The sequence below is a fragment of the Pseudorca crassidens genome, chromosome X (assembly GCF_039906515.1).
Source record: "Pseudorca crassidens isolate mPseCra1 chromosome X, mPseCra1.hap1, whole genome shotgun sequence".
In the NCBI taxonomy this organism is placed as follows: domain Eukaryota; kingdom Metazoa; phylum Chordata; class Mammalia; order Artiodactyla; family Delphinidae; genus Pseudorca; species Pseudorca crassidens.
The window spans coordinates 115427218-115441264 of record NC_090317.1 but is presented as its reverse complement, the minus strand read 5'-3'; the positions used below and the strand labels follow the sequence as shown (position 1 = coordinate 115441264).

At 48.5% G+C, this 14047-nt stretch overlaps 1 protein-coding gene across 2 annotated transcripts in view; it reads left to right on the top strand.

Moving 5' to 3' along the window:
* Positions 1-1774: 1774 nt before the first annotated feature.
* SMS (spermine synthase) overlaps positions 1775-14047 on the top strand; it is a 51335-nt gene continuing 39062 nt past the window's right edge. For both annotated transcript variants that reach the window (XM_067723108.1, XM_067723107.1), the window contains exon 1: positions 1775-2150. In XM_067723108.1, coding sequence (XP_067579209.1) covers positions 2102-2150 — 49 coding nt within the window. In that variant the 5' untranslated portion in view covers positions 1775-2101. The remainder of the gene's footprint in view (positions 2151-14047) is intronic.

The following is a 14047-nucleotide window of genomic DNA, read 5'->3' as shown; positions in this document are numbered from 1 at the left end:
AGGAAATGCAGGCTGGCGTTGGGTAAGTCTCTTCTGCTTTTTTGTTGCAGGATAAGTTACTGAATTCTCTGATGTGATAACAGTTGCAGGGGATACACTGGTCAACTGTAACACAAGCAATTCCCACAAACAAAGTGATTATTTGTCTTCTAAGAGGCCTTGAAGCCAGGGGCCTAGATTATAAAACCCAGGCAAAGAGAACACGTTCCAGAATCCAAATAGGTACTCACAGCCCAGTTGGAGGTATTTACAAAGGCCTCAAGCCCTTGATTCCTGTCCATGTCCTACCTGTAACAGTCTCACCAGGATTGTGTCATTGATAGGTAATACAGGCACTGTGAACATGCTTAAAATTACCCAACAATGCTGGCTCCATTTCAAGGCCCATTTATCTCTGATGCTGTGCTAACATTATGAAGCGTTAGAGTTTTGTTGTGGCTTTCTGATTAGTTAATGGCAGAGTATCTCAGGGACTTTTATCTCTGTCTATTTTGCACCTGCAGAAGCAAGGCGGGGCACTATCGCTGGCCACTGCCACCTGCCCTGGAGGACACAAGCTGTTGAGCAGGACCGGCTACATAATTTGCAGGCCCAGTACAAAATGGAAACACGGGGCCCCTTGTTCAAAAATCATTCACAATTTCAAGACAGCGAGAGCAGAAAGTTAAAGCAAGTGCAGGGCTGTTCTGAGCCTGAGGAGGCCTGTGGAGCCTTGCTGCCCCTGCAGTGTGGCAGACAAGGACAACTGGGTTCCCGGGGACCTGACTCCGGAGGAATGACAAGAACTGGAGAGCATCCCAGGAAGCAAGCAAGAGCTGCAGTCTGAAGAATAGAGACTGAAGGCTGAGATAGCAGAAGAGCTATGGAAATTGAGGACCCTGGGATCCACAGAAGAAAGGAAAACATGCAGGGCAACAAACAGGTGGCCTGGGCTGGAGAAAATTAATGTGGGGGCTGAAAGGGGGCCCCGGTTCTTAACAGGATGGTCTATTAAAGGACACTTGTGAAGACACTGACCAGTTCCTGTGGAAAGGTGAAGGACTCAGCAAAACAGCCACTAGGGACTGTTTGCAGGAGAGATTAAGCTTCATATCTAGGTTCCTCCTGCGCTTGTGGAGGTACAAGAGTTCACTGATCTAGACTTTGTCCAGCCATTACAGCAATTCCTGAGGAGCCTGGGAGCGCCTATAGAGGCACAGAGGACTGATGGGATGATGGAGGCATTTGCCCAGTGATACTGTCAGTGTCATAAAGAGGGCTTTAGTGGCCAGACACTGATGTTCTCTCCTTTGTCGCATCTTGTTGATCACTAGCTACAACCCCGAAGTCAAAGACAAGCTCACAGCGAAAAGGTTCACTGCCACGAATGTAGACATCAGTGGTGGACGAGCAACTCTAGAACCTGTAATTTCTCAAGTCAACATTAACAACGTTTTCCTCTCACTTCTTCCCCATTCCCATTTTTCGCAAAAACGTAGGCAACTAAGTTGAATACCCAAGAGCTTTCTGTTCTGTGCGGAAACGCAGAGCCGGCCCTGGCTATCGATAATGTAAATGACAATTCTAATAGATTAAATTGTAGCATTTGAAGAGTTAAGGAAAAGGCGGCAGTACTTTTAGACTCCAGGGTGGTTCCCAGCATTTTATTTTCTTGGCTTGGCCAGGAAATCAGAGGGGCCTGGGCTCGGGGGGCCGGTCTGGGGGAAGCGCAGGGGGTGGGCCCCCCGGAAGTCGTGCTGCGTGGTTTAAACCTAAGGTGACCTAACGGATGGCGGGAGCGCCCGCCAGATCCTCGGCGCGGGGCGCGGCCATTGGTGACGCACGCCGGGGAGCACGGCGCCCACGTTTCCACAGTTGCCTTAGCGCGGCCTCACACGCTGCGCTCGGAGTTCGGGGCTGCGAGCGTCCTCGCTTCCTCCCTCCCGGAGGCGGGCCCGACCCCGCCCCCGCTCCCCGGGTGGCTCCCCGCGGTCCCTCCTACCTCCTACCCTCAGCCTCCCCGGCGCGGCGCACTCCCTGCCGGCCGCAGCCTGACACGCCGCGCGGCCCCCCAGTCTCCCCGGCCGCCTCCCCCAGGCATGGCCCAGGGCCTCGCCTCACTATGGCAGCAGCACGGCACAGCACCCTTGACTTCATGCTCGGCACCAAAGGTGAGGGCGCGCGCCCGCCACCTGCCCCGTCGCTCCCGCCGCCGGGCGGGTTGGGGCCGGCGGGGCCGGGCGGGGCGCGCGCCGCGGGCCGAACAATGCGGACGGTCGCGCGGCCCCAGCCCCGGCGCTGTCGTCTCCCGGGCTGTCGCTTGCACCGGCGCCCGCGTGGAGGCCGCGCTCTTGCTCCCGCCGCGCTCTGTCCCGGCGGCAGCGCGGGGCCCGGGGGGGGCCGCGCTGGCTCCCTCTTCGACCCCGACCGGGCCGCCCTCCGGGGCCCGGGTCGCCCACCCGCGCCCTTCGCGGGCTCGGCCGCCCCCGCCGGGGGTCCCCTCGCGCCCTGGGCGCGGGAGGAAGAGTCCGGGTGGGGCGGGGGGCGTGCGAGGGGCCCGCCCGCGGGACCTTTCCCCGTTCCCCGAGGCGGGTAAATTCCCCCGGGGGTGGGGGCTCCCCTCGTGTGAGCCGGGCCTGGGGCAGGACCGCGCCGCGCTCGCAGAATTCTCAGGCGACCGCGTAGGAGAGATTCCCCCGGAAAGGGACTGGGCACGGGAAAAGGAAACGATGATTATATTATTATTGGGTGGGGGGTGAAGTCCCAGCGCGGGAACTATAAGTCTCCGAATCGGGGAGGCTCGGAAGACTGCGAGCCGGCCAGAACAGGGGGCTGGGAAAGTCCGGACTGACTGCGGAAATTGTGGAGAGGAAGGGTATTTTGCATCCTTTTTTCCTGGGTGCGTCTAAGGGGGGGGAGGGGTAGGGGTAGGGGTAGGACTGCTGGTCTTTTTTCTGGTGGATTTTTTTTTTTTTGCCGGGCCCAGCGGCATGCGGGATCTTAGTTTCCCGACCAGGGATCGAACCCGTGCCCCCTGCATTGGGAGTGCGGAGTCTTAACCCCTGGACCGCCAGGGAAGTCCCTCTGGTGGCTTTTAAACCTGTGAGTGCCGCAGACTTGAATCTGCGCTTCCGGTTTGTCCCACTTGGAGCGTCTCACCCAGGTCTTGCTTTTTCACCGTCTTCCTCCAATTGGCTGGAGCCACCTTTTCTGTTACCATTGAAAACATTACTTTTACACTTTCTTTCTCCCCTGCCCCTTTTTTTAAACTTCTGAGTACTCACTTTGCATGTTCTTCCCCAGTTTAAAGGATTTCCGAAGGCATAAGATGAGGGGGAAAAAAAAGACCTTAGGGATTTGGACAAGACCTAGTTTTCTGTCCTGTGTTGATTGGCTCTGCTTGTGACTTTGGCTTTATTTCTCAACCTGTCTGAGCTGCTTCTTCCCTGTGGTAAAAAGGGGGAAGGATAGGGCGCACTTCGTTGGGCACCCCCATCCCCCAGGGCTTTTAATGTTAATGGAGTTGCTGGAAAACGTTACAGGGTTGTGAAGTAATATCAGCGTATTTGGGTGGTGGGGAAGTGACTAGGAGAAAAAGCATTTCTTAGTTCTCTCCTTTCTTAGGTGAGGCTGGAGGGAAGGGAGGCGGCTGGGGAGAATCAGGAGATGAAATGGTGATTGGAGCTGTAAAAGGTTTTCTTGAGTAATTAGCCTGCCAGTTTCACTGGGAGGGTGAGGCTTGAGGAAGAAATAGGGGTTCAAAGCCACTAAGCTGCTGAGTTGAGTTTCTGGTGGCAGTCTTGTGTGAGCGCTCACCTGTACTTATTGAGTGTGAGTTTTCCAGGCTCTAAGCAGGGTAACGATGAGGCGGGAAGATTCCTGCCCTTCCCTCAGCCTGAGTGTCCTTGCCTGAAGCCTTAAACAGCTTGCAGCTAAATTCAGGTGTTGTCTGTTGAAATGGGTGCTCCCAATGGACTTCTGTGTTCTATTGTAGAAGTGGGGAAAACCTTCCCTTAATTGTATGAAGAAAAAATGAGAGAACTTGAACATTTTGGGCAGGCACCGTCTAGAGAGGGAGAGAGAACCATGGACGTGCAGTTTTGGAAGGGAGCGGGAGAAGCTGGCGGGTTCGAAGTTGCCGAGGTGTGGAAGTGGCATCCAAATAATTTAGTCGTGTGAAGAGAAAGTAAAAAATAATTGAGAATTCCCAGTCACTCTTTTTTTTTGTCTGCGTTGGGTTTTCGTTGCTGCGCGCAGGCTTTCTCTAGTTGCGGTGAGCGGGCTTCTCATTGCGGTGGCTTCTCTTGTTGCGGAGCACGGGCTCTAGGCGCGCGGGCTTCAGTAGTTGTGGCGCACGGTGGCATGTGGGATCCTCCCGGACCAGGGATCGAACGCATGTCCCCTGCATTGGCAGGCGGATCCTTTTTTTTCTTTTTAAATAAATTTATTTATTTTATTTTTGGCTGTGTTGGGTCTTCATTGCTGCGAGCAGGCTTTCTCTCGTTGCGGTGCGCGGGCTTCTCATTGCGGTGGCTTCTCGTGTTGCGGAGCACGGGCTCTAGGCGTGCAGGCTTCAGATGTGGGTCACAGGCTCTAGAGCGCAGGCTCAGCAGTTGTAGCGCACCGGCTCTGTTGCTCTGCAGCATGTGGGATCTTCCCGGACCAGGGCTCGAACCCGTGTCCCCTGAATTGGTAGGCGGATTCTTAACCACTGCACCACCAGGGAAGCCTTTTTTTTTTTTTTTTTTTGGCGGTACGCGGGCCTCTCACTGTTGAGGCCTCTCCCGTTGCGGAGCACAGGCTCCGGACGCGCAGGCTCAGCGGCCATGGCTCACGGGCCCAGCCGCTCCGCGGCATGTGGGATCTTCCCGGACCAGGGCACAAACCCGTGTCCCCGGCATCGGCAGGCGTACTCTCAACCACTGCGCCACCAGGGAAGCCCATTGGCAGGCGGATTCTTAACCACTGCGCCACCAGGGATGTCCCCCAGCCAGTTACTCTTAATTCCCAGATTGTTTGATCTTCAAGATGAGAAAGTTTTTTGTTTTCAAAGATGAGAAAGTTTTGATGACAAGGTGAATATTCTAGAAAGAGATCCTAAGGGGACATGTATGTATGCATCTGTGTTAGATCTTGAGTCCCTACAAAACTGTTTTGGGAGTAAGAGGACCCTGATTCTTATTGTATTCCCCCCATCACTTGATTTTGGGGGGAGGCATGTCGCCCTTGCTGTCTGTAGGTATCCACCCTTGTAGAATAAGGGGATCGGCTAAACTAGGATCTGTTTTCGGTTTTCATTAAGGGGCACTTGATGAGAAGTCTACCACCTGTGAGGTCTTCAAAAACATTTATTTTAATTGATAATAATGAGTCAAAAGGCATTAATCTTGGCGTGTGAGTATTGGATGTGACTCAAGGGTGAGTCAAATGCCTGTGGAGCCTGGAATCATGTTCTTTTTCTCATTTGTCAGTAATCCTTCCTCATGCCCCAGTTCCACGATGTGATTTTAATGGAATTAAACTTGAACCACTTAGTTATGTTATGTTACGATTCTGTATAACTTGGTTACCAGTGCAAGCCAGCTAGTACCCAGCAGCCACTGGGCCACTGAGGGCAATTATAGGTTGGGCCTGGCGGTGCCTGTTTAGTTCTGGCTGATGAGGTAACTCAGGAAATTTTAACTTCTGCTGAAAAAAAATCTCACCTTTGATCCTCTCGTAAGTGAAGTATTGGACTGTGAAGACTCTTGAGCCCAGAAAACATTTTGTGACTTCTTAGCCTGAGGCTAACAAGAATAAACATGTCCCACACTAGTATAGCTTAAGCATCTTTGGGCAGGTGGAGGACACGTGGTTTGTTTATGCTAGGCAGCCAGCAAGTGTTCTGCGTAGACCGAGTGAGGTACGCACGACCTCTGCCCGCCCTGGAAGGGTAGGGTTGCAGTCTTCCTTTCCATGTCCATTTCTTCCCCGGGCTGGGAGTGTCTTTGAAGGGTGACCTCCAGGGTTTTTATCCTGGACACAGTTCTGATACATCATAGATGTTTGAGAAGTACTGGTTAAATGGACCTGACTGATGTTATGGTAAAGGTGGAAAGCTAGTTCAAGTCCACTAGGGGAAAACGAGGCACACATTTACTGTTAGAATTAAGAGGATGGGTCCTGAGTGAGGAAATGTGACTGATGCTGTTGTGTCTGTCCTTTGGATCACTATAGTTTATGTAGGGAAACAAAGTGACTTATGTCATTCAAATTAACAAATTAGTTTTATAACAGAAATTTATTTAGTAAATTAAGGACATGGGAGTTCCCTGGTGGCCTAGTGGTTAGGATTCTGGGCTTTCACTGCCATGGCCCAGGTTCAGTCCCTGGTCGGGGAACTGAGATCCCACAAGTGCGCAGCGCGGCCAAAAAAAAAAAAAAAAACCCAAAACAAAACAACAACAAGAAAAACCATAAGCCTGCTTGGGAATTATGGGCTTAGCCGAAAAATGTTGAGGGTAGGGATTCTTAAGTTGTGTGCCTTTGGCCCTCATTGGGGAAGCCTGTGGAGCGCTTCTCAGAATAAGAATTTTAAATGCATAAAATAACCCATCTATTTAAAATAACATTCTCAAAATAAAACCCCTAATATGTGACATAGTAAATAGTAATATGTGCTTCTTTCATAACACAAAATACAGTCTAGCTGCAGGCCTCATAATTTCCAAATTTCCATAATTTCGGAGTAGAGCCAAGGAAATCCGTATTTCAGCTGTCATTTGATCAGGAAAAGCTGTGCTTCTGTTGTGACAGTGGCCAGGTAGTTGATAATGTGTGGTTTTACAAGCATAATTGAAAAAAATGCTAAGTTTCAATTAGTGAAAATAAGGATGTATGCTTTTTGCCATCCATGTTCACAGAGCCCCTGAATTGTGTCCCCTGGCCCTTGGGAGTCCATAGACCCCAGGTTCAGGGCCCCCAGGAGCTGGAGAGAGAACTGAGACTGTCATTTCTCTATATTGTTCCTTTTGGGAGGAGGTTTCCACTCAGGCCAAAGCTGTAAGCAAGTGTCCCCGCTTCTTCAAAACATCTTTTTGAAAACAAAAAAGCCAGTGTTTACTAATTGCCTCCTGGGCTAGGCATTGCCCTAAGTGCATAACACATTATTTTATGTAATCTTCTCAACAGCCATATGGTGGGTTTTATCCCCATTTTAAAGATGAGTAAATAGGCCCATTGAAGTTTTTCTCCTTTTAAGTGGGCTACCTGTGATTCAAAACCCTGTATATTTGATTCCAAGTCCTTTGTTAATTTCCACAACCAGGAAGCCTCTAAGTTAAGGCAATGGCTGCGTGTTCCCCCCCTCCCCCCCAATTTATCACTATATGGAGACTTTTTTTGTCTCTTCACCTTGGGAGGTGCTACCAGCATCTAGTAGGCCAGGGGTGATTTTAAACATCCTACAGTGCACAGCATTGACAAGCCAACATATCTGTGGTGCTGGAGTAGAGAATCCCCGGTGTAAATTCTAACCAGGTTGTTGCAGTGATCTGGATGACAAATCATCAGCAAAATTTCCCTGGTTCTTTTTGCAAGTGTCCATGGTGCAGGGAAGGAGGATGGGCCTTACCTTCCCCTGAGGTTTGCACTGGGGTCAGTTAGCACTTCCTACCGAGCAAAGCCTGTGGCTTCAGGTGACCCCCCACCCCCCATTTCCTGAACCATCTTGGACCCTCTCCACCAAGCTCCCGCTCTTCCATGTATTTATTGAGCTCCTTTCTGGCGGAAGCAGATCATCTTCATGTACTTACTTAATTAATTTAACATCTTTATTGGAGTATAATTGCTTTACAATGGTGTGTTAGTTTCTGCTGTATAACAAAGTGAATCAGCTGTATGTATACATATATTCCCATATCCCCTCCCTCTTCTGTCTCCCTCCCACTGTCTTCATGTATTTTAAGTTTATTTAATTTATTTATTTTGGCTGTGTTAGGTCTTCGTTGCTGCGCGCAGGCCCTTTCCAGCCGTGGCGAGCAGGGGCCACTCTTCGTTGAGGTGCGCAGGCCTCTCATTGAGGTGGCCTATTTTGCTGTGGAGCATGGGCTCCAGGCATGCCGGCTTCAGTAGTTGTGGCTTGTGGGCTCAGTAGTTGTGGCTTGTGGGCTCCAGAGCGCAGGCTCAGTAGTTGTGGCGCACAGGCCCAGCTGCTCCGCGGGATGTGGGATCTTCCTGGACCAGGGTTTGAACCCGTGTCCCCTGCATTGGCAGGCAGATTCCCAACCACTGAGCCACCAGGGAAGCCCATCTTCATGTATTTTAAATAGCTATAACTATAAGCATAAAACCTAAACCAGTTTTGATTGCATCTAGCTTTTTGGTTCTTTTGTTCAAGAGTAGAAAAAGCTTTCTCCCTACCCCCTCAGCATTATCATTGTCCCATCACACTTTATCCACCACTGTGATAGAGAACATCCACACCCGCTTTAACGATGAAACCTTGGGCGGCTGATGAATGGGAAAACGCATGCGTGGGCCCCACTCTAGACTGACGTGAATCACAGTCTTTGACGGGAGGGTAGTACCTGGAATTTACATTTTTAACCAGCTTTCCTCCTAGCAATTCTGATGCTGATTATATGAGAACCACTATAATAGGATCCTCATTAAAAACAAAAAAACCCCGTGTATCAGAAACCTTCGAGGCACCCATCCACGTCAGTAAGTCCTATGGATTCTACCTGCTACCCTCTCAGATTCCTTGCTCACCCTTTTCCTGGCTACAGTCCTTGGCCACAGTCTCCCTACTTGTCTCCCTCCCTTGTTTGGGAAGGGCTCAGTCAACAGGAACGCAACAGATCCCTGTCCCCTTTCCCATTTAAAAGCCCTCCTGTGAGTCCTCATTACTCTACAGATGAAGTTGAAACTCCTTATCAGCACTTCCAAGGTACATGAAGGTCCATTTCTACCCGATTCTCCATCCTCACCCAACACACACTTGAGTCTCACACTCCTTGTGCTTCCAAGTAGAACCTGGACTCAGAATTTTCTAACAGCTCTGGGGAAGGTATATTTTTGTGTGACATAGGTATTCTCTCATACCTTCATTGTCTTTGAAAATGTTTTCTGGACTGCTTGGGGGGAGGTTCCTTGTTAGAGTCTGACTACGTTTGGCATGCTCCTTTGCTTTGTTGGGATTTAAAAAAAAAAACCTCCCCTTTCCCCAACTTTGCAAGATTCTTAATTGCACTGATCATGCTGTATTTGACCCCAGGCTGAATAATTGCACACTGCTGGGAATTCATTTTGTGAGCTTGCCATTAAAAAATTGTGTAAACCTTAATGGTTTTTTAGAGTATAGTTCCGCAGTTATACCTATGTCTTTAAACCTGTAGAGGTGGTATAGGGTAAAGTTAGTTTGTGCTTTGAATCAAAAAGCCTCATCTATTTCCTACTTGATAGTTCTCTATTGTTTTAAATGCTTTGGAAGGGATAACAGCTGTTTAAGAAATTGATTCCATAATCCAGGCATTTAGGAACAATCACCCCAGCTAACAAGTGAGGTATTTTTTCAAGTAACCTGAAGCTTTGCAGGTGATGTTTCTTAAAAAGAGTGTTTTCCAATTTAATAAGCAACTGGTGGATGATTTGTGGATTTTTTGTCTGTTTTGTTTTTGTGGGGCAAAGCTAGTTTTGTCTTGCAGTGGAGGAGTTACCAATTTGGAATCTTTGTATCCTCCTTTTTTTTTTTTTTTTTTGCGGTATGTGGGCCTCTCACTGTTGTGGCCTCTCCCCGTTGCGGAGCACAGGCTCCGGATGCGCAGGCTCAGCGGCCATGGCTCACGGGCCCAGCTGCTCCGCGGCATGTGGGATCTTCCCGGACCGGGGCACGAACCCACGCCCCCTGCATCTGCAGGCGGACTCTCAACCACTGTGCCACCAGGGAAGCCCCTCTTCTTTTTTTCTTTTTTAGGCCTCCCTGCCCGGTATGTGGGATCTTAGTTTCCCCACCAGGGAATCAAACCTGTGCCCCCTGCAGTGGAAGCGCTGAGTCTTAACCACTGGACCAACAGGGAAGTCCTGGATTCTTTGAATCCTCTTAATTGTATAATGAAATTGGCCATATTTGAATCAGCATTCACAGACCTTCCCTACCTTCTTGGGAGGTAGACTGAAGTGCTGTGGTCTCTCATAGCTTTGAAAAGTTAGAGCTTTTGGTGTTGGATTTGGGACCCTGGGTAAGATTTGGAATTACGGGCTTTATAATTTGAATTGAGACCACCGTGGTTATACTACCCCTTGGCACGTAAGGATTAGCTCGAAAGTTACTGGATTGTGGTTGGGCCTCTGTTTAAAAACGTGTTCAAGAAAGCTATTATTGAGTTTAGTTTTTGGAGTCACGCATGCTCTGCGCATTTTAATCCACCATTTCACTGCAGTTGTAACCTAAGCCTGCTGGTGTGTGCTGCGGCTCCAACCACCATTTCATGGTAGTTTAAATACAGGCTCAGTTCTTTTGAAAAGTCAGGAAACCTCCTCAGTTGAATTCTGCCAGCCAAGTATGTAAACCATTGCACAAATGCTCTTTTAAACCCTTACGACTGGGCATTTTTCCAGACCCCAGGAAAAAGGCAACTCTGGAGCCCAAAGTTGTGGTGGGCCTGCAGTTCGTTAAACTGATGATGTCACCTGTGTTCTGGAGTGAGCTCCTGAGCTAGTGGCCGCACTTGTGATCAAAGGCATTCATGGGCTAAGCGGCAAAGTCAAAAGGAACTGGTAAGAGCCAGGAGCGTGTTCTGGGTTCCTGAGCTGACTTGACCCTCTGGGTAGTTTCTCATGTACCTTAATTTCGCCCTTTGCGTGAAGGCACCAGTGATACCAATATCCCACACACTGTGTTGTTGGGTGGGATGTCCAATAAAATGTTTGGAAGAGTGTCAAATGATACATAAAACACTTAACACTAATTGCAGTACTTAGCGCTGAGTACTTTGAAATTGTGCCAGTGGGTAAAGATGATCTGTTATAAAGAGGTGTGAATTTCACTTACTGAAAGATAAGGAAAGTACTGCTGGCAAAAGAAGAGGCAGAAAATAAAGGGTTGGCATGTGATTTGAAGGTTGGTCTACTTTACTTGACCTCTCTAAGTTACTAAAGCAGAATTTTATGAAGACGTTTTGATTTTTAAGATAACACTTCCATGGGTTTGTGTGGCATGACTGTTTTCTCTGGAATGGAAATTTCTCCTGTGAGAATCCTGAGCAATTTCTAGGATACTGTTACATTTAGCACCAAATTGTCTCTTCTGAAGGACTGCAGATCACAGTGGTCAAGCAAGACCGATAGGATAATGGGCATTCTGAATTTCTAGAAAATATTAGAAGATTTCTCAAACTGGGTTCAACATGGGGTCCTTTCTCTTTTTTTTATTGAGGTGTTACTGACACATAACATTGTATTAGCTGCAGGTTACAACTAATTACAACATCGTAATTTGATACTTGTATATGTTGTGAAATGATCACAATAAGTCTGGTTAACATCTGTCACCATACATAGGTTGAAAATTATTTTTTCCTGTGATGAGAACTTTTAACACCTACTCTTAGTAACTTTCACATATGCAGTACGGTATTAACTATAGTCACCCATGCTGTACATTACATCCTATGACTTACTTATGGGACCCTTTTTCTTAGAACCGGTGCCATGGATCACACTTGGGGAAACAGTAGTGGTGTAGGTTTTATAAATGGTTTAACACTGAATTTTTGAACTGTTTAATGTTGCAGCTAAGTGGCCCAGTTGGTCTGGGGTTGTGAGGAAGGGGATCATGGGCCTGTCAGTCCAAGTGTTCCTAAGTGGGGTTTGTCTAGGTTGGAGAGAAAAAGAGCTTACTATCACTTTATTCCCTTTGGAATATGATAGGTCTTAAAAAAAACATTTTGTGAATGTTTTTTGTTTGTTAAGAGTTCCCATGCATATTTTTTTCTTTTAATGAAGGATATGGCTTTGCTTGAAGAAACTCCAGAAGCTGTTCAAATAATGGTTTATGCATTTGTCTTTTTACATATTTTTGTTTAAGTTATGTGCTCATTTTAGACTACCTGCAGGGTGTAGGGAAATAGAAAGGGGGAAACCCAGATCTCTCACCTTATCACAAGTACATAACCTGTTGATGTTTTGGTGTCTGGGACAAATGGCTTATTGTCCCGTATTTAACTAAGCAGGGGGCAACACAGTGTCATGATTAAAAGCACTGGATCTTTGGAGCCCAGCTGCTTGAGTTTGGATCCTAGCTCTTAGCTCTACCACTTACAAGCCTTAAATGTGTAACCTTGGGCACATCTTGACCTCTAGGCCTTATTGAGACATCCTTGCCTCCTTACTGATAGCATTCAGTCTATTACCATTAAGTAGGATGCTGGTTGTACATTTTTTTTTCACATATTTATTTATTTATTTATTTTGGGCTGTGTTGGGTCTTTGTTGCTGTGCGCAGGCTTTCTCTAGTTGCAGAGAGTGGGGGCTACTCTTTGTTGCGGTGCGCAGGATTCTCATTGCGGTGGCTTTCCCTGTTGCGGAGCACAGGCTCTAGGTGAGCGTGCTTCAGTAGTTGTGGCTTGCGGGCTCTAGAGCGCAGGCTCAGTAGTTGTGGCCGTGGGCTCAGTAGTTGTGGCTCGCAGGCTCTAGAGCGCAGGCTCAGTAGTTGTGGCGCACGGGCTTGGTTGCTCTGAGGCATGTGGGATCTTCCCGGACCAGGGCTCGAACCCGTGTCCCCTGCACTGGCAGGCGGATTCTTAACCACTGCGCCACCAGGGAAGTGCCTAGTGTACAGTTGTGAGCTTTGACCAATGCATACTGTCCTGTGAATACACCACTGTGAAGATGAGAATATCTGAGAGGATTTTTAAAGCAGATACTTGAATGATTTCAAACTGTATTTGGAGTCCATTTTCCTTATCTTCCTCTTTTAGGTTTAGGGGTCTGTCGAGAAGACCAGAAAGCTGGTAAACTGTACAAACCCAAGCCTGGCTCATAGGTTCTCTGACATGAGAGTCTGGGGTTTTGGGGAAAGGATACCTGCATTTATGTTTCCCCTTGCAGGGAGCTGCAAACGGATCTGCCAACAGCTTCGGGCCATCTTCCCACTGAGAGAGTGCAGATCTCTGAGAGGGGGAGGTGGGAGGGGGGGTGGGGCGTCTGACCTTGATGGTAAATGGGAAGTGTGCATGGAGGAGGCACATCAGGGGGCTCTGGAAATTCCAGGGTCTGGGGAGTGGGAGGTGGGATGGAAGGAGGCTGGGTTTTGGGCCTCACTACTTGGGCATGGTGCAACCACGGGAATAATTAACCACCTGTTGGAGCTTAAATTGCCCGAGCTTTGTGGGAGAGAGAGACCTTGGGAGAGAGAGACCTAGGAGACAGTAAAATTCGGGGGGGGGGGGGTGGTCCTTGATGGTGAAGTGTGGCATTTCCAGCGCATATAAAGATACGTTTAGCAAGAATAGAAATTCATCTTCTAATTTTATAAGCCAGGTGCTGCTTAAATGTGAGAGCAGAGAGGAATGCAGCCACCTAATTTTGCAGGGGGGGGGGGACTAGTGTGGCTCTGGCCCACAGCTGGTGCAGGGTGATGACCCTGCAGCGGCAGAGACTTGGCATTGTGTAGCTTAAAGCCCTCATAATTTATGTCCAGAGTTTTCTTAGTTGAAGTGTTTGAAGTTGGAAAAGACTTAAAGGCACAAGTCACGGTCATGGGGTGGAGAGTCCAAGAGTTTTTCTGGAAGTGTGAGAATTGCTTATTTCCTGAGGGCAGCCTCTCTAATGGAATTCACTTAGTTAAGGAGGTTACAGTATTTTAGCCTCTTGAAGCTGGAGAAGAGGGAATCTAACTGAAGCAGGGCACCTGGTGTCATAGGTTTTTATTGGGGAGGACTCTCTTTTCTACTTGGGCTAGTAATGTTGGGGGGTGCAGCTAATCTACTTATGTCCACAGGGTTGCCCACCTTATGGATAATGATTAAATGGCAGTGCCTGACTGTGAGGGATGGAGGGCTCGAACATTGGTGCTGGCTTCCTTATA